The sequence below is a fragment of the Phascolarctos cinereus genome, unplaced genomic scaffold, assembly GCF_003287225.1.
Source record: "Phascolarctos cinereus isolate Bilbo 61053 unplaced genomic scaffold, phaCin_HiC Scaffold_5;HRSCAF=322, whole genome shotgun sequence".
Taxonomy (NCBI): Eukaryota; Metazoa; Chordata; class Mammalia; order Diprotodontia; family Phascolarctidae; genus Phascolarctos; species Phascolarctos cinereus.
In genome coordinates, this window is record NW_027555958.1 from 107,887,708 (window position 1) to 107,908,641 (window position 20,934).

General features: G+C 38.0%; 1 protein-coding gene across 5 annotated transcripts in view; it reads left to right on the plus strand.

The window, feature by feature from the left end:
* SHPRH (SNF2 histone linker PHD RING helicase) overlaps positions 1-20,934 on the plus strand; it is a 151,209-nt gene that overhangs the window by 83,867 nt on the left and 46,408 nt on the right. The window contains exon 26 of one of the 5 annotated variants that reach the window (XM_078155081.1): positions 11,025-11,143. The exons of the other annotated variants lie outside the window; for them this stretch is intronic. Within the exon in view, the coding sequence (XP_078011207.1) occupies positions 11,025-11,111 (87 nt within the window). The 3' untranslated portion in view covers positions 11,112-11,143. Of the gene's footprint in view, positions 1-11,024; positions 11,144-20,934 lie in introns of those variants that run through there. 5 annotated transcript variants of the gene reach the window in all.

Below are 20,934 nucleotides of genomic sequence, written 5' to 3' on the forward strand. Positions count from 1 at the left end.
CTGTCAGAAAGAACATTAGAGTTGAATTACTCCTCATTTTGTGGATGAAAAGGCTTAAACCAATGGGTTAAATAAGTTATCCAGAATCATACAGGTATTACACAGGAGAGACAGAATTTGAGCCCAGGTCTTTTGATTACAAATCCTTTTCTCTTTCCAGTCAATCAATATACAAGTCTTCACTGTGTGCCAAAAACTGTTCTAGTGATGCATATAAAATGAATGAAATAATCCCTGCTAGCAAGGAGCTATCATTCTGCTGGGGAAGACAACAAATACATATAAGCATATATGCTGAATAAATGTAAAGAGAATAAATACAAATAAATACTAAGCTGTTAAACTCCAGGTATTTGTGGGGAGGAGGTCCCAGCAGTTGAGAGGCTCAGGAAAGGCTTCATGTTGAAGGCAGTGCTTGAGCCACTTTTTGAAGGAGTAGAGGGATTCTGCAAGGTGGAGGTGAGGAAGGAAAGGACAGAGAGGACAGCCAGTGCAAAGATATGGGAGTAAGATGGAGTGGGGGTGTGTGTGTGGGGGGGGGTGCACGCACGCGCGCACGCACAAGAAAGAAAAAGCCAGTTTGGCAGAATCACAGAGTGTGAGAGGAGGAGTAATATCCAGTGAGGCTGGAAAGAGAGGTTGGTGCCAGGTTGTGGAGGTTTAAAAAGCTAAACAGAGGAGTTTGTATTTTATCCTGTACTGTGTTACAGTGAAGTTGGGAGGGAGAATCTAGAGGTATCAGCATTGGCCTTGGGTCATAGAGAGTAATAATTTCCATCAGTGCTCCTTTGGGGAGTTGTTGATATTGATGTTATGGCAGCTAGGTGGCACAGTGGATAGAGTACTAGACTTGGAGTCAGGAAGACTCATTTTCCTGAATTCAAATCTGGCCTCAGACACTTACTAGCTATGTGACCCTGGGCAAATCACTTCACCCTGTTTGCCTCAGTTTCCTCATCTGTAAAATAAGCTGGAGAAGGAAATGGCAGACCACTCCAGTATCTTTGCCAAGAAAACTCCAAATGGGGTCACAGAGTCAGACATGACTGAGACAGCTAAACAAACAACAATATTGATGCTTTCTCGTTTTTTTGAAAAGGTCTGCATTTTACTTAATGGAATAGAGTCAGTTGCTCTTGTTAAAAGTTTCAACAGGTGATGCTGATGCAGGTTGTTATATGCAAAAAGTAAAAATAAAAGTGAAACTGAAATGTTAATCATTTCACAGAGGCTTTTTTTTTGTTATCTCTAGTAGAAGCTGAATATTTTATTGGCTTTGTAGCTCCTATGCTTGCTATAAGGTTGCCATGTATCTTTTTTCTTAGTTACTATTTACATTTAATTTCAATGCAAAAAATGTCATAAGTTTTTCATTTCCTCAAGATCTTTATCCAGATTGTTTGTTTGTTCTTATTTAAAATTTTTCCTTACTGTAGTTCATGTGTACTGGTTCTGCTTGTTTTCCACTTTGTATTATTTCATAGAGTTCTTTCTAAATTTCTTTGTATTCTTCATTTTTGTCTGTCTTAATGCTATAGCATTTTGTTACATTAATGTGCCATCCTTTGTTCAGCCATTCCCCTATTGCTAAGCATTAGGTTGCTTCTAGTTTTTTGACATTACAATTAATGCTGCTAGGATAATCTTTTAACAGCTTTTATAAAATCTTTGATAGCGTTGTCAGGGCATATTCCCAACAATGAAATTATTAGGTCAAAGGGTATGATTACACCACTGCTCCTAAGTAACACTTAAGATATTTTTTGGTAGTACTCTTATTAGTCCTCATCATATGTAATACTTGATTTTCTCTTCCCTCCATTCACTACTATTAATTAAGTGCCTAGTTTGTTCAAGGAACTATGCTAACAGACAGGATACAAGAATTAGAAACAGTGTTATCCCTGACCTCAAGGGACTTTCAGTCTTATCGGGGTTACAATAGGTACATAAGTAAATATGGCAGAAAGTAGAACATGATAAAGGAAATGGAAAATTCCAGAGAACCATAAGAAAATTTGAGAAGGGGCAACTGACTTTCAGTGGAGGAAGATCACAGACAGCTGCACAAAGGAGACAGTATGTGAGTTAAGTCACATAGAAAGAAGAAGAGTTGTTTTGTTTTGTTTATGACTAGGTCTCCCTGTCTTGCCCAAGCTAGAAGTTCTGTGACTTCTTACAGGCCCAGTCCCACTACTGACTGACACAGGAGCTTTGACCTATACCATTTCCAGTTGGGGAATTTTACCTCCCCAGGAAGCTTAGTGGCTCCATGTACCTGGGGGCTTACCTTATTGGTGCCAGATTTAGTGCAGCCACCAGATCAGCTTAGTCCATTACAGCTTAACTACTGAGCTCAACCAGTCTGTCAGTGGTACTAGAAATTATAGGCATTCTCCATCACAACTCAGCTGAAAAAGGAAGATTTCAGCACGTAGCTATGGAGGGAATATATTTGAGACATGGGAAGTGGCCTGCACAACCATACTGGCAGTAAAGTACAGGGCAGATGTGGGGATTAGCTAGTAGTCCCATTTGGCTGCAACGTAGAGTATTTGAAGGATCATGGGATTTAGAGCTGGAAAGACTCATTAGAAATCATTTAACCCAGTCCTCCCATTTTATATATGAGAAGAATGAGGTCAGAGGAGATCAAATGTCTTGTCCAAGATTGCACAGCTAACAAGTAGCAAAGCTGAGGAATTAGTGTGAAATATGACTGGAAAGATAGGTTGAAGCTAGGTGATCGAATGTAAGCTACTTGAGGGTGGGGGCTCTTTTCATTTTCTATTTTGTATCCCCAGTGCTTAGCACAGTGGCTAGTACTTAATAGGCATTTACCAGGTATTTGTTGATTTATTGATTGTGCAGTGCCCTACATGCCAAACTAAGGTTTTGTATTTTATCCTACAGGGAATAGAAAACCACTGATAACTTTCTGATCAGCAAAGAGACATGGTCAGACTTGTGCATTAGGAAGATTAATTTGTCAGTTGTACCAAGGAGGAATTGGAAAGGAGACTAGAAGTAGACAGACCAGTTAGAAAGTCTATTGCAGTAGTCCAGGTAAGACACAATTAAACTCAACTCAGTGAACATTATAAAGTCCTTACTCTGTATCAGGCACTGTGGTGAGTACAAGGGATATAAAGGCACACATGAAATAGTCCTTACCCTCAGGGAGCTCCTATTCCACTGGATATGCTGAAGGTGTGGGTTGTGGCTGTGTGAGTGGAGAGAAGGGAGAGATTCAAGAGATTTTATAGAAGTAGAATCAGTAGGACTAAATAACTGATTCGAGGTAAAGGAGAAGGACTGTAAGATTTCTAATAGGTATAACTGGGAATGTAGCAGTGTTGTTGTTTGTCCTTCATTCTCGAAGAAGACTATGACATCAGAAAGGTGGTGCTATAACATGCAAGTGAATTGGCTGTAAGTGAGAGAGGGTTCAGGTCACCAGCCTCACTTTCTCTTCTGAAGCCTTCTGGGTTCAGTGGCAAGCTATAGATCAGGATGACTGGAGAAGGCTCCTGGAAAGAGGAGGTAGATAGGTTTTAGTGGAAAGATATTTACCTTGGGACATAGTGATTTAGATCTGCCAATAAGAAATCCAAGCTAAGTCTCTAACAAGTAGTTAGAAGTATTGGACTCAAGCTGAGGAGGAAGGTCAAGAATTACATATATAAATTTAACAGTCTTCTATATAAGGGAAGGGGAAGGGAACAAACATTTATTTAATATTTTATTTTTTTCCCAATTAGTGTAAAAACAGTTTTAACTTTTTTTTTTCAAATTGTGAGTTTCAAATTGTCTCCTCCCATTGAGAAGGCAAGCAATTTGACATAGGTTATACCTGTGTAGTAATGCAAAACACATTTCCATGTAAGTAATGCTGTGGGGAAAAAAAACATACAGACAAAAAAAAGTAAAATAAAGAAAAGGTATCTTTGATCTACCAGTTCTTTCTCTGGAGATGGACAGCATTTTTCATCATAAGTCCCTCAGAATTGTCTTGGATCACTGTATTGCTGAGAATAGCTGATTTATTCACAGAAGATCCTACAGTATTGCTGTTACTGTGTACAATATTCTTCTGGTTCTGCTCATTTCACTTTACATCAGTTCATGTAAGTCTTTCCAGGTTTTTCCAAGAGCATGTTCCTTGTCATTTCTTAAAGCACAATAGTATTCTATCACAATCATATATCACAAATTGTTTGGGCATGCCCCAATTGATGGGTGTCTCCTCAGTCTCCAGTTCTTCGCCACTACTAAATTATAAATATTTTTGTACACATAGATTCTTTTACTTTATGTTTTTTAGTCTCCTTGGTATACAGACCTGGCAGTGGTATTATTTGGTCAAAGGATATGCATGGTTTTATGGTCCTTTAGGCGAAGGAACAAGTATTTATTAAGCACCTACTGTGCACCAGGCAGTGTGCTAACCACTTTAGAGATATCCTCACAACAACTCCAAGAGATAGGTGCTATTATTGTCTACATTTTACAGTTGGAGAAACTAAGGCAGCCAGATTAAGTGACTTGCCGACTTAAGATCACATAGCTAGTAAGAGTCTGAGGCCAGATTTGAGCATTAAGCCACTTAATGATCCTTATTGAGGAATAAGAGGAAAGGACACTTTTGCTCAAAGAAAAAAGGAAGGAAGGAATCAAGGAATCATTTCTTAAACATTTACGCTGCACTATATACCGTGCTAAGCAGTGATGATACAAATACAAGCAAAAAGAAAGTCCCCATCCTCAAGGAGCTTCCATTCCAACGAGGGAAGAAAACACCCAAAAGAAGGGTGTGAGGCAGCAGAGAGTAGGAGAGAATTGAGGAAGGCAAGTAGGTAGAACAGTGAGAAAGACCAAGAATTAAATCAGGCAGATAGAACCATATTCACAGAGGCAGAAGAAATAGGTTTTGTCAGCTGCTACCAAAGTTCAATCGGTGTGGGCACTGGCCAAAGTCACTGGTGACCTCACAGAGAGGTTTCAGTAGAACATCGGAAACAAAAAAAAAAGTCATTACAGGGTGCTGAGGAAGAAGTGGAGGATGAGGAAGAAGAGTGTAGACTTTGTTTTCTGAAAGCTTATTATTGAAGGAAGGGAAAGATGTAGGACAACAGCCTGAAGTACTGACAGGGTCAGGGGAAAGGTACCTGAGGATGATTGAGACTGAGCACTCCTGTAGACAGAGGGGAGAGAGAAAGTGAAGCTTTCCACCCCCTTTACTATTTCTTTCCTCTTTTTGTTGCTATTCTCCATTTTTTCTTTCCCCTACCTTCTCTGCCTCGTCTGTATGTTTGCAGTAATACCTAAGCATTTCTTTCCTTACAGTACACCTGGTGCTCAGGGCTAAGAAAGTTGCTAAGCTTAAGACATTTTACCAAAGCCTGAAATCAAATCTAAGTTATTAATACAGATAAAAACTGGCAACCAGACTTCATACAGTGAGATCTGGGAGGTGATTAGCATAGCCATCAGTGAATAAACAGCACAGTCTTTATGAGCCTGAATTGTTGATCTCTAACTCAGAACACCTGTTCATTTGGTAGAAGCCTTTTCAAAAGCTTGAGATGGAGGTCAGAAACAATTATGTTTGAAGATGTGCTGGACAGGAGTCAGTATTTGTCCATTTATTGTTTGTCTGTGCTCTAGCTTTTTCCTTTATTACTATTAATAAACGTGAGAAATAATTGACAACATTTGATAGGATTGTAGGATTACCGAAGGTGCTTGCATATTAGGTGCCTTTTTGTGATAGTTCCAATAAATGTCCTTATGGGCACACAAGTGGCCAAACATGGCATCTCTTACATTTTAGAAAAACAGTCTTAAAGAAGTTATTTGAAACATGGAGATATTTATATTGCCTATACTGCATATTTTACTCCAGGGTTTCGTGTTAGGCCTATCTCAGAAACTTAACAGTATAAATAATTTCAAATGGCATCCTTTAGAATGTAGTTGATTTATGGATTATAAATATTCTAGTGGTCTAAAAGAATATTTTAAAAGAATATTAGAGACCTTTACTTGTTATTTGGAATCCAGAGATACTGTACTACATTAACGACCCTATCACCTGACCTGGGAAGTCTATTTGCAAATTGCAGTTTGTAAGTTGGATTTGCAAATCTGTTCTTTTTAACTGTACTTAACTTTAAGTGAGTGAAATATTAAAACCATTTCTGCATTAACTTACTTTAACAATACACATGGCAATTTTTTCAGTATTCCTAAATGACCCCTGGAACTCAGTAGTTACTTCATAAAGCAAACAAAATTCCCCAGCAAGTTCTGACAGACACCAGGCATTTTGGATTGTGAAGAGGCCCTCTTTGGCAGGATACACACCCCACGTGATGTGCTCACTGTGTCCTAAATCTGGCTTCATTTCATACAGAAGATTTCTTGCCAGCAAAAGCCCTGACCCCTTAGTGGGGAAGGATCTTTGGTATAAATGACTCCTTTCCCTTAGGGAAATACTGCATGGATGTGGATATTCACCCACAATGAATCAAATTTCTTTCCAGCTTCTTAATCCTTTACAATTTCAGCAGGCTGATATAAAAATATTCTACTCTTCATCTCACAGGAAAAATAACTTATTCTCTTAAAATCCCCAAGAGACTTTCTGTGAGTTTCTACGTGGCTTTCATTCTGTTGTTTTTTAAAGTTGATTAAGGGTCATTCATTGAAGTCACTGCTGAAAGTGATTAAAAATTTCTACGTGGATTGGAAAAATTCTAACTTTTCAAATAAGTATGAAATAGATTGGCAAACTAAACAAACTTCACTACCAAACAAATTCAGATCTAGTTGTCTAAAATATTTTAGAAGCTACAGAAGGCAATGAACATGAACATTGTTAGCAAATGAAATCTTCTGCAGAATGTGTGCCACACAAATATAAACATTATAGAATGTTTTACATACACTATGCAGTTTCCATTCTGTTCAATTCAGTCTTAGTGTTCTGTTACAATTGGTCTAGAACCACTATAACTTATTTATCTAGTAGTAAACCCATCGTACTGAAAGAGCTTTTAACTTAAATTCACTTTTTGAAGTGTTTGTTTACCCTTTAATTCAACAATAGGAACAACAAGAATCATTTATCAAGTGTCCATTTGTGTACAGAGCACTGTGCTGGATGCTAGAAGAGTACGCAGCTCCTGTCCTTATAGACCTTTCTTTTTTGTATGGAGGGAACCACCTAAGTTCACAACCTTGGAGTCATCCTTGACTCCTGATTCTTTCCTGCCTCACTTTCCAGTAGAGACTGAATTCAAATCCAGTTTCAGTCATTCACCAGCAGTGTCACCGTGGACAGGTCACTAACCTCTGTGAACATGAATTTCCTCATTTGAAAAATGGGGACAATAGTGGCACTAATTCTCAGGGCTGTTGTGAGAACAAAACAGAATAGCATTTATAAAGTGCTTTGCAAATCTTAAAACCTAGTAATTGTTTGCTGTTATCATGTCATTATCATTATCATCATTAATAGTATCAGGGAGAAGAGGAATAATTGGTTGTATAATACCTACTCTGGGCCAGGAACTATAGTAAGCTTTTTGCAAATATTATGTCATTTGATCCTCACAACAACCCTGTCAGGTAGCTGCTATGATTATCCCCATTTTACAGATGAGGAAACTGAGACAGAAGCTACATGACTTATCTAGAGTTACACAGCTAGTGTCTGAGGCTGGATTTGAACTCACATCTTTCTGACTTCAGGTCTAGCACTCTTATCTACTGTGCCACCATCTGCCTTATTGTTATTATTATTCAGTCACTTGCCAAATCATGTCAATTATATTTTCATAACATCTCTCATATTTTTCCCTTTTTCATTCACTTACACAGCCAGCTACCCTAATTTGGGCCTTTATCACCTCTCATTCAGACTATTGAAATAGATTCCCAGTTGGTCTCCTTACCTCCAGTCTTTTCCCTTATCCATTCCATCCTCCACACAACTGGTAAAGTGATATTCCTAAAGCAGAGGTATGACCATGTCCTTCTCCTACATGGCTCCCTATTGCTTCTGGCATCAACTTTATATTCTAGCATTAAAGCTCTCTGCCACCTGACTCCAACCTGACTCCAGCCTACCTCCAGCCTATCTTTCCATAATACTCCCTTCACTCAAATGTTTTCTTTCCCTCCATCTTCTGGAATCCCTAGTTTCCTCCGAATTACTTCAAATGGTACTTCCTACAGTAGGCATTTTCTGATCCACCCAACTGATAGTGTCTCCCCCTCCAAAAAAAATAGCATATCCTGTATTCATTGTATGTGTTTGTATATGTATACATGTTGTCTTCCTATAGAATATAAGCTCTGTGAGGGCAGGACTGTTTTTCTTTGTATCCCCACTGCCTAACATAGTGCATGGCACATAGTAGGCACTTCAGAAATACATACTAATTGGAGTCTAGTAGTAGGTAAGCCAATAAACACAAATAGCTTTAATATAAAATTAACATCATTAGTGTGAGGCAGAGTGCTGTTTGGAATGCAAGGACATTGTTACTAATAAGGGGCAGGGAGTTGCATATGTTTACAGATAGTGCCCAGAAGTGTGCTTTAACTTGAAGAAAATGTAAACGCTCTCTGCAATTCCTAACTTTACTTTTTTGAAATAATTATGCAAAATTATAGAAAAAGCAATGAGACAGTTTATTACAGCCTGTGGCAGCTGTGATCTTTCATAGAGTTAGATGAGTAATCATTAAGCGGTAATACCAAGTAGCAACTTGTGAATGCTCATAGTACCCAACATTGGCCTCAAGCGTGTACTTGGACCAATATTCACCCATCCCCACCAAGCTCACATGCAGCATGACTGCACTAAATTTGATCTGACTGTCACTGTTAGCACCACCAACATAGATAGGCTGTTCAGCATGTGGAGAACAGGTGCAGACAGAAATAAAACAATGCATGCCAACACTTCGCAGCTGAAACTGTTTTGTAGGCCCCAAATTGTATAACAGCAAAGGGCCATTGAAGGAATTAGTTTCACTTCAAAAGAATTGGAACACAGAGGAGGGCAAGAAGGAAAAGGATTTTTGTGGGGGCATAGAAGGGAAAGTAGAAAAATGAATGAACTGAAGCATCTGTATAGAAACAGCCATGGAGTCCCAAAGAAAATGTGTTGAGGATGGACTCAAATTCCTAGTCATTCCAATTGAAAATATAATCCATCTTCTGTAACTGCCTCCTCGGCTGAAGCAACACTAAATAATAAAGACGTTTAGTTTGTTTGTCAAGATTGTTTTCACTAGGAGATGAAAGTGTTATTTGTGCTCAGTTGTGAAGATCAGTGATTTACCTATGATGGAGTTGACACTCACAGGAATTGTCAGAGCTCTTGAGAGGCTTCATATCCCTTATGTCACTGTTATGTTACTCCAGGCTCTGCAGGCTGTGACCACAAGCAGACAGAGCACCCTCATCTCTTATGATGAAGACAGTTGCCTCTGCTAGATTGTTGGAGGGAAAGGTCAGGGCCACACAATAAACAGAATCGTCTGTGAAAACAATTTCTTTCAAGGGCCTGCGGATGACAGCAGCAGCAGCATAATGTAATAGAAAGCATTGAGGTTGATGTCAGGAGAGAGCTGTGTTCAATTCCTTCCTCGGATGTACACCAGCTTTTGTGCCACTGGGAAGTCATTTACCCTCTGTGAGCCAGAAGTTTCCTTATCCCTTAAGTGGACATAATCTTATGTCCTTCTGTAGTGCCTCTGTCACACCTGTTGTGAAAGGTTGAGTTATGTTTTTCATGATTTCACATGTACAATTGATATCATATTGCTTGCCCCCTCAGTGGATGGAGATGGGGTGGGAGGGGAGAGAATTTGGAACTCAAAATTTAAAAAGAAAAGAGTGCTAAAGGTAAATAGTAATTTTCTTAATAAAGAAAGTAGAAGTCAAATGAGGTCATATCCTTAAAAAGATCAGCTATTATTACTGTTAGGAAGAGTAAGGGCTGAGAAAAATCATGCATGGTACTTGTACCAATGTCTTCTGCAATAGCTTTTTAAAAATTAAAGTTTGATGGGCTTGGGCAAAAGTAGTAAGAGCTATAGTAATAATTGAAACCTTGTTTTCAATAATAAAACCATCACCCTTTCATGATATTACCATTGTCTAAAGGCTTTTATCAATCATAACTTGTCATAGGTTCCTGTTCACATTCTTTTAATTAGGTCATAGTTTCATTGAATCAATACAAAATGTCCCAAAAATCTCAGTGCAGTTTTAAGCTTTAGTAACTTCAGAAGTATAAATATTACAAATTTACCTCCCAAAGTTGAAAGGTTAATTCTTTGATTTTTAAAAAATATTGAGTTTCTTATTAAAATTCAGTCCTTTATAACTATCTTGTGTTACTATAACAGATTTTCAAATTTTGTAAAAACTCATCATCTACTACTCAGTGACTGAAAAGATTGCATTTGTAATCCTCGGTTCAAAATCATCCAAAAAGTGAGGTATTAATACATATACAACAGTTTTGATATGACCCCACAAGAAAAAGTCTAATGGAAATAGATCAGGTGAGTGAGATGGCCAAACAAGAGGACCTCCTCTGCCAGTCCACTGGTCTGAGAAAGTGACATCCCACAACCATCCCGCACACCATGCCTGATGACAAGGCGCCTCATTTAAATTTTAAATTTAATTTAAATTTAAATTGTTTAAATTAAATTTTTTATTTTAAATTGTGTTTAAATTAAAATTAAAATTTTGTTATTCAAAATTCACTAAGAGTAAAAGGAAATTAAATTTTCAAAGAATATTTTGTTAGTTTGATGCTTTTATGCTTCTGAAGTTATTACAGTTTAAAACTGCACTAGGCCTTGTGGGCATCCTTTATACAGCTAAGGCTTGAGCTCTTACTAGGGAGAGGGTAATTTAATCATGCTGAATAATGTAGACTGTTTCAGCAGTATTAATAACCACTTTTTATGTAACATCCTATCAAACTTTTTCAGATAAATTCAGCCATGCCAGTCCCCTCTGAGGAGTGGGATGTTGTTGAAAGAGCCCCATTGGGTTTAGAGTTGGAGGGTCCAGGCTGAATTTCAACTCTTCTTGCTACTGACCATACACAACATTGGGCAAGTCCTTTTACTTTTTTGCTTCTCAGTTTCCTCAACTATAAAATTAGCCATTGGACAAAATGATTTCTGAGTTCCCTTCTAGATGTGAAAATCTCCGATTTTCTCCTCTCTCAGGAGAGCCTGATTGCCCTTTATTAGATGATTTCCGTCTTACTCCCACATCTGTGTCTTAATTGGACCACTAGCTTCTCCTCCAGAGGGAGTCGTAACCAAGGCATAAATCAGCCTATGGTATAGCTTTGCTCAAGAACTGCCAGGGACTCCCTATTGTCTCTGTAATAGAAGACAGATCCTTCACTTGAACATTTAAAGCCCCTCACAATCTTGCTTCATCTTCCCCTGCTAGGTTTACTGTGCATTGTCCTGCTCCAGCCAAATTGGCCTGCTTACTGTTCCCAACATAGAATTCCATTCCTACTTCTAAGCCTTTGCATAGGAAAGTACTCCTTCCTCACTTCTCTCTCAAAGCTCATTTTTCTCTAGTTTTTGCTGTCCCCCTCCTTAAATTATCATGTATATGCTTTTCTGGTTACATATTGAATCCCTCCAGGAGAAAACAGGTTGCTTGAGTACAGTGACTTATTTTTCATTTTGTCTTTATGTACCCAAGGCCCTAACACAGTCTTGCACATCGTAGTCATTAATAAATGTGTGTTGGATTGGATGGATTGGATTGAATTACTTTCTCTACCAGTGAAATGAGAGAAAATGACTTTAAATTTAGACAACTGGTGATTTACAAATCTTGCCCTCCTTTCGTAAAACCAACATGGAAGACTTCTACTTTCCTGTTTCAGTTTTGTAGATATCTGATATTTATGTCTATCTATAGTAACAAAGTGGGTTATTATCATATCTTCCCTACTTATGAGTTTAATTCTAGAGCCACATAAAATGCAGAATTAGATGCATTTTAGCAGACCTCACATTAGTGGAGAGATGCATGCTGAGAAGTTTCTAAGACCTCTATTGAATATCAACAAATAACCAAAGGTACCTTTTGTAAAAGAATCTTTTATGATGGAAACACGTATATCCTTTCTGCTTGGTGCCTATTTATTGAATTTTGTAGTAATTCATTTTCTTTTCAACAGATGTCATACTAAATTTTCATGGATTTTTAAAAAGAGAACAAATATAATTAGTTACCAGGACTTTATTTGAATTCTCTCCTCGTTAGCAGGACCCACCAGAGTCTCTACTTCTCTAATGCACAGCCCTTGACAATACAGGGGATCTCTTCCACATTTCAGTATTATAGGATCTAGTCCTACTCATCAGAGTATGAATCTAATGGAAATGACCCTTGTCTCTTGAGAGTTTTCCTGATAGTGTTCAGGCAAGTTTTGCTGAATTATTGGGGTCCAGAGTACAAGCCTTTCATCTGGTGACTAGCTAAGTTTGGAGAGACTTATCACTGTTTTGGCTTCAAAATGACAAATTCTTTTGTCCATAGCAACTCTCAGAGACCATCTACTGAGGCCGCTTCAATGAAATTACATATCCCTGGAATATTTTAAAGTGGATATTTTTAAATTTTGTTTTATTGATGTCTTTTATTTCTGTATTGTAGTCATTTCCTACTCATCTACCACCAGGGAGCTCCCCATTGTGAGAAAGGAAAAAAGCAAAAACATCCAATGTAGAAATCTTGTCTGAAAATGTAGATGCTGTTCTGTCCAGTGATTCCCCTTCCTCTGTGCTGTAGAAGAAATGTTTCATTCTCTTCTCTTGTTTTTTCCCATTAATAAGAATTCAGCTTCCTTTTGTTGATCTTTTTATTTACTATATTTTTATTTTTTATTATATTTATTTACTATGTTTTTATAGTTATTTTGTATGTCATTATTTTGTTTTTCCTCATTTTTCTCTGAATCAGTTCATCTAGATCTTTTTGTTTTTCTCTGAATTCCTCAAATTTGGCATTTCTAAATGAACAGTTAATATTCTGTTATACAAAATATATCACAATTAGAAACTCACTTTGTTTCCACTTCTTTCCTACCACAGACAGTGCTTCCATGAATGTTTTTTCTTATATGTTAGACTTTTGTTTCTATTTTTTTAGCTTTCTTGAAGTATATATGCCCACAACTGGTCACCTTTCTTGAATGATTACAAATTCTTGTATGATTACAAATCTTAGACCAATCCATGGATCTACTAACAATGTGTCAGTGTGCCTGTCTTCCCACAGCCTCTCATCATTAACAATTTCCCTTGCTTGCGGCCAAGTAGCAGAAGCAGGATTTGTTCTGTAAAGTTTGGATTCATTCAGAGGGCCACACTTGAAGACCTAGAGGGCCAATGTGGGCTTGAGTCCACAGGTTCCCCACCCCTGGGCTATTCGTTCTCATTCCTCTTTTTTTTTTTTTCTTAAAGACTTATAGACTCTTAGAATGTTAAAACTGGAAAGGACGTTAAAGATCACCTAGTCCAGCGGTTGGAAACATGCAGCCTTAAGGCCCACATTTGGCTTTCTAGGTCCTTGGGTGTAACTTTTTGACTGAGTCCAAGTTTTATAAAACAAATCCTTTTATTAAGGGGATTTGGTCTATGAAGTTTGAATTCAGTCAGAGGGCCACACTTGAGTACCTAGAGGGCCTCCAGGCCACAGATTCCCCAGGCCACAAATTCCCCACCCCTGACCTAATCTAACTCACTCATTAGGAGAGGCAGGAGATAAGGGGAGGATTCTACTGGTGCCTTTTTTTTTTTTTAAGTCACACTCATTTCCATATATACCCCTTTGCTACTCAGCAACTTTTGCCTGGTAACAGAAATTTTCTTAGAAGTTCAGCAAAGCCAGCTGATACCATGTCTTAATGCATATTCAACATTACATACTCATAATCCCCCACCTCACTAAGAAATAGAAGGAAGTGCATTTTCTCATCTCTCATCTAGGGTCAGGCTTGATCATTATGATTACATACACAGTTGGTAGCTAAGATATTTGATTTTGTTTTATTGTTATTTTCATTTACAGTGTTTTGGTCTTTGTATTGTTTTCCTGGTTCTGCTTGATTCACGTATCAGTTGATAAAACTCTTTCCATGTTTCTCTAACCTTGTATTTGGCCTGATTACATTCCATTACATTCATATACCACATGAGAAAGCTGAAGCCAATGAAATAACTTGCCCTAAAAATGGCAATATTGAACCCATTTTTATCCCATTTAACATAAAAACCTCCCCATTCTTCTGTATATTTCAGACAGTGAGGACCACAAGTGTTATACCATCAGTCTAAAAAGGGAGATTTTCACATTAATAGTGCAGGCTCCTTATTTTAATCTATTGCTGAGGTATATGCTTTAAGGCCTGGGATATATGGTAAATAACTTTTTTTAAAAAAACCAACAGTAAATTATTCCAATTTCTTAAGTTTCTGTCTAGCACTAGGAATATCTCTATTTTCTGAGGTTTTTAACTTAAGCCTCTTCTCTTTTTATAAAATTAATTTTACAAGTATTTATTAATTCTCATTCCCATTTACCTCAGTTGAACAATTAAAAAAAAACCCTCAAAAATATTTGTAGTCCAAGAAAACAAATTCCTACATTGACCACATTTTAATTCATCACCTCCCAAGTGGAAAGTGAGTGGTGTGTTTCAGGTTCTTTCTTCTAAACTCATTTATCATTGGTTTGATTAGAGTTCTTAAGCCTTTCAAAATTATTTTTCTCTATAATGTTGTTGTCATTGTATAAACGTCCTCCTGGTTCTATTTACTTCACTCTAAGTCCTTTGAGATCTTCCTAATTTCCTCTGAAACTGTCCACTTATTTATTTCTTTTGGTACAATAATATTTCATTACATTCATGTGCCATAGTTTATTTAGACATTCCCCAATAGTAGGATACCCTCTTTGTTTTCATTTTTGAGCTACTATGAAATGAGCTACTATAAATGTTTGTGTGCATATAACTACTTTTCCTCTTTCTTTCATCCCTGTGATATAGGCCTAGTAGTGATTTAGCTGGGTCACAGAAGATGTACAATTTGATAATTCTTTGGACATAGTTCCACATTGCTTTCCAGAATGGCTGGACCAATTCACAATTCCACCAGTAGTGCACCAGTGTGCTGTTTTCCCAGGGTCCCTCCAGCATTTGTCATTTTCATCTTTTCTCATCTTAGCCAATCTAAGGGGTACGAAGTGGAACCTCAGAGTTGCTCTCATTTGCATTTCTCTCATTATTAATAATTTGGAGTGTTTTTATATAATTGTTGAAAGCTTAGATTTCTCTCTTTTAAAACCACTTGTTCATATCCTTGGGCCTTTATCAATTGGAGAATGGATCTTAGTATTGTAAACTTGAATCTTGTCCTTATATAATGTTGAAATGAGACTTTTATCAGAGAAACTTGTGGCAAAGATTGTTTTTTCCTCACTTGAATCTCCTCTTTAAACAATTATTCTGGTTCAGGAAAGGACAGCAGATTTTCAATCTCAGGAAAATTTCATGTAAGTTTCTTCTTTGACTCTCATTGTCCCACATCTTTTTGTCTTAAATGATATTTCCCTTGCTGCTGCTCCCCCCCCCCATTTATTGTTGCAGTGGTTGAATGAGCAGCTGACACTGTTGCCAGTGGTGCCCAAGTTTGTGCCATAGAGTGCAGAACTGTTCTCTGCTGGATTCCAGATGTAACTTGCCAGGCAGGTTACAGTATTTTCACCCCTGTTGCTGTTTATATCAGGGTTGATTTTATTTTAAAAGAAATTTTGTTTATGTACTCTGAGACCCTGGAGTAAAAGATATACTTTTAAAAGTCTCATTTATTTTAAGTAACAGAGGTGATTGCATTCTGTTCACTTGAATTTGCAACCACTGATGCTCTTTGCCTAGGTTAACCTGGTTTAAGTATTCTGATTCCTGAGCTGAACTATAGGAAAGCGTCCTGGAAATTGTGAGTATAGGAGGCAGTCTTCTTGTTGAGCTGTTTTGTATTATATATGGGTATAGACTTCAGAAACACTTTGGGCCAGGGGTGGGGAAACCTGTGACCTTAAGGCCACAGGTGGCCCTCTAGGTCCTCAAGTGCGGCCATTTGACTGAATCCAAACTTCACAGAACAAATCCCCTTAATAAAATGATTTGTTCTGTAACACTTGGACTCAGTGAAAAGGCCACACCAGAGGATCTAGAAGGCCACAGGTTCCCCACCCCTGCTTTGGGCAGTTCCACCTAATCATGTGATTCCATTCAGAAGATTCCACTAAAAAAAAAAAAGCTCAAGCTGCCTCAAGGATCAAAGATTGCCAGGAAAATATCTAATATTATGAGCGTCTATGCATTATTTTTAATGTGAAGAAAACATTGTTACTGTTGCTAGAGATGCTTTCTTTGGTTATAAGATCATAGATTTAGAGCTGCAGTGAGATACTAGAGGTTCCTGACCCACAGTTTAAAAAGCACTGATGTAGTCCAGCTTCCACATTTTGTAGGAGTAAACTAAAGCCAAGAGAGATTAAAGGACTTGCCCAAAGGCAGTATTTCTAAAAAAGATCAGTGGGTGATTGGCAGCTCTTTTTACAAGCATAATTTGCAAGTTATTCTGAAGAAATATGAGCAGCACGGTAAGGAAGTTTAATTTGTCTTTTTGTTCTTCTTAGCACCTATCTTAGTTCTTTGCACATAGGAGGTACCTTGTAAATGTTTGTTGAATGAATGAGCAAATAAGCACTTGTCAGACTTGTGAAAAATGCTATATTTACTGCCTATATAAATCTGTCTTGAAGCCTAATCTAATAGATTCCCCAAATTGGCTGCTAATGTCTTATTCCATTTGTGCCATGTCTTCTCTAGTTTGCTCATATTCCCATCAAGGAGGAGAAGGGAAGTCAGTAATCAGCAAAACCCTCAATCCATTTTGTTCATTCAGACTGGGCAGTTTTACCAGCATTGGGGTGTTTTATTATTCTTATTAATCATGTTTTTATCTATTTAACACATCACAGAGACAAAATAGTAGCTTTCCTTCCTGTTAATGTTTTATTTACAGTAGTAATGTCATATAGTCTGACATTCTGTCCAGATAAAAATGGCTTCCATGGATTAGAGCTGGAAAAGACCTATACATCATCTAGCTCTTCATTCACATTCTGTAGTACTTTACGAAGCACTCTCCTCATAACCTATGATGTTAGTTTGTAGGAAATTAAAAGTCAGAGAGGTGGTATGGTTTACCTAAGGCTACAAAACTAGGTAGTGACAAGGCCAGGATGGAACTTCTAGTCCAGTCAGTCCTTCAACAAGCTTTTCTTAACTGCTGACTGTGCCAGGCACTATGTGTCCACTCAGTGATCTTTCTTTTTTACTGCTTGCTACCTGCTAAACTCTTGTCTCACACTGTATGTTCTAAGGATTTTACTGTTAAGGCTCTCACAGTAGAGTCACTCCAAATGAAATTTAACTTGGGATGAAAATAAATTTGGGTAGGTGCCCCCGTTATGATAGATGAGTGGCTGATTCATGACATTTGCAATCTTCATTTAAGATTCTGATGACCTCCAGACTAAACTCTAAAAAATATCTTCTTTTGTGTTAACAGATCTCTTCTGCTCTTTCCAGAAGCTTTTACTTCCTTCTCAGAAGTCTGAGGCTTTTAAGTACTTTGTCTTCTAGAAAGGCAAAGGGTTGTATAGGCTTGTAGTTTTTTGGTACCTATTTTGTTTCATTAGCAATGGTGACTTGATCTCAGCAAAAGTCTTCATGAAAAGGATTTGTGTTTGTTTTTGGTATGAAATAAAAGTAAAATTCCAGTTATTTTTAAATTTGCAAAACTGCAATGCTGTTAGCCAACTTCTTTGTGTTCACTGGAGAAGCAACAAAATGAACAGTATCACTGGCTTGTTTTCTTATAAGTCTTGAGCTCAAGTGATAGCACAGCCTACTTTCAACCCAGTTCTTTCTCTCTCACTAGTATTTTTATATGGATGAAACTCTAAAATGTGCAAACCCATAAGGCTGGAAGGATAGTGTGCTGCAAAAGATGCAGCAACACTGTAGCAGGTGGTAGTCAGATTTATATGATTATCTGGAACAGCAGCTTCTCTTAATTTCCTTAGTTGTCCTCAGACCAGGAAAGAAGCAAGGATGTAAACAGAGGACAGAGTCATTTACATTGAGCACAAACCTTCTCTTCCCAATATTCACTATTAGATTGTGGTTTAGCAGCTGTGAGATAGTGTCCTGCAGCAAAATGGCACTCCTTCTATATTTAAGTTTACCAAACTTACCCCATGATTCCCCCATTTGGTGCCTTTACTATTCTTACTACCTAGAGTGCTGTCCTCCACTTCCAATTTCTACTTGTCCAAATCCTAACCATTTTTAAGTCTGTTTGATTGATGTTTGTGCCTTGTAGCCTTCCATGATTCTTTACTCGGAAATAATTTCTCAGCTGAACTCCCATTGTATTCATTCCAGTAAACATTTATTAAGTACTTTTTGTGGGCTAGACATTGGAACACAAAGATTAAAAATTGCGTAGTCCCTTCACATAAGGTTCATACAGTATGATGGGGGGTCAGGAGTTATGATTTGCACAAGAAAGTATGATAAAATATATAATGTGATAAGGACAAAGGAGAGATCAAGCACTTAAGGAAAATTTGGGTGAGGATCACTGTGAGCTAGGGGGAATTAGGAAAGGTTTTACTGTGGTACCTGACCTGAATTTAAGGAAGAAGAGGATTTCAGTAGGTGAAGTGATAAACGAGTTCCTCCCATAGATGGTTGAGATAGTGTGTGTGAATGAACCCAACCTAGTGGTTTAGAGCAAGATCAGAGAACAACTAGGTATTGAGGTTGTTTGTGGAACGTAGAGTGCTTGAAGGGGATTTCTGTAAAATAAGACTAGAAGGGGTAGACTGTAGCCAGAATGTGGAATACTATAAATGCCAGACCGGGGGGGGGGACATATATATTTCCATATTATAGGTATTAGGGAGCCATTAAAAATTTCTGATCAAGAAAAATCCTGGTTAGACCTATGCATTAGAAAAATTATTTTGGCAGGATAGATAGATTAGGTGAAGGATAGATTGGTGAGAGAGAAACTTGAAGCATAGAGGTCAGTTACCTGTTTTGATAATTCAAGTATGAGAACTGATGTGAACCTGAAATAAGGTCATGATGGTATATGTTGAGAGGAAGGGACAAATATGAGAAATTTTGTAGAAGCAAAATCAACAAGACCTAGCATCCTGAATTTTTGTGGTAATTGGATGCAAAGATCAAGACAAAGTCAAAGATGACTACCCTCTCTTATAGCTACTTGGGAGCTTGTCTGTAAGCATTCATAGTTATATCTTCTTTGGTAGCTAGGTGGCACAGTGTATAGAGTCCTGGTCCTGGAGTCAGGAAGACCTTAATATAGCCTCAGACAGTTAACTAGCTGTGTGACCCTATGCAAGCCGATTAACCTCTGCCTGTCTTGGTTTCCTCAGCTGTAAAACGGGGATCACCTCATAGAATTGTTGTGAAAGTCAAATTGTTGACTGATTGCCTGTCATTATCTGTGAAAATTAGTTAGTCAAAGGGAGAGATCCAGAGTATTCTAAGAAAAGTTAAGGAGGGAAATAGCACTAATAACTAGAGAGATGAGGAAAGGCTGCCCATAGGAGATTGCACACGAACTACCCCTTGAAGGAAATTGGTTATTTTATGACATTTAGTTAAGGAGGCAGAGGAACTGATATTGCAAAGGCATGCAAGTTTGTGGAACAAAGATAATCTGTTATTCTAAGACTGGCCCTGGTGTGAGGTAAAAAAAAAAGAATGAGCTTTACAAGGATATGGTAAGATAGGTGTGGATAGATAGTGCTTGTTCTGAAAAAGTTCTAGGGACTTTAAGCTCAAAATAAATCAGCAGGGTGATGGTTGTTGTCCTTCATTTTCGAAGAGGACCAAAATGACATCACTGTGCTAGAGTCAAGTTTCAGTGCGTCTGACTGTGGCTGATCAGACCAATACGAGGCTCGGAATGTTCTACCACAAATCAGGCACAAATAGTCCATGTGAACCTTTGGGGTAGATTCTTTAAGTTTGCATATCTTGCGTTTCCCTTGAGCTATTTCAGTTCTGCTTTCCTGATGTGGGCATACCATGCTGAGAGTTCCTTTGCCAGTGTCTCTCATGTCACACAATTCCAAAGTTCTTGAGAGTGTCCTTGTATTGCTTCTTCTGATCACCATGTGATCACACCTTGTGTGCGTTCTCCATAAATTAGTCTTTTTGGCAAGTGTATGTTTTGCATTTGAACAATGTGGCCAGCTTATTGGAGTTGTGCTCCCTGAAGCAGAGTTTGAATGCTTGGCAGTTTAGCTCTAAAAAGGACCTCAGTGTCTGGTATCTTATCCTGCCAGGTGATCTTCAGAATCTTCCTAAAATATTTCAAATAGAAGCGATTCAGTTTCCTGGCATAGTGCTGGTATACCGTCCAGGTTTCACAGGCATATAACATTGAGGTCAGCACAATGGCTCTGTAGACTTTCAGTTTGGTAGTCAGTCTAATACTGCCTCTTCTCTCCCACACTTTCCTTCGGAGCCTCCCAAACACTGAGCTAGCTCTGGCAATGCATGCATTACCTCATTATCAATGTGTACATCCCTGGAAAGTAGACTACCGAGGTAAGTGAACTTATCCACAGAATTCAAAACTTCTCCATTTGCTGTAACTGATGGTTCCATGTATGGGTGGTGTGGTGGTGGCTAATGGAGTGCCCATGTTTTCTTGGTGTTAATTGTCAGGCCAAAATTAGCATAAG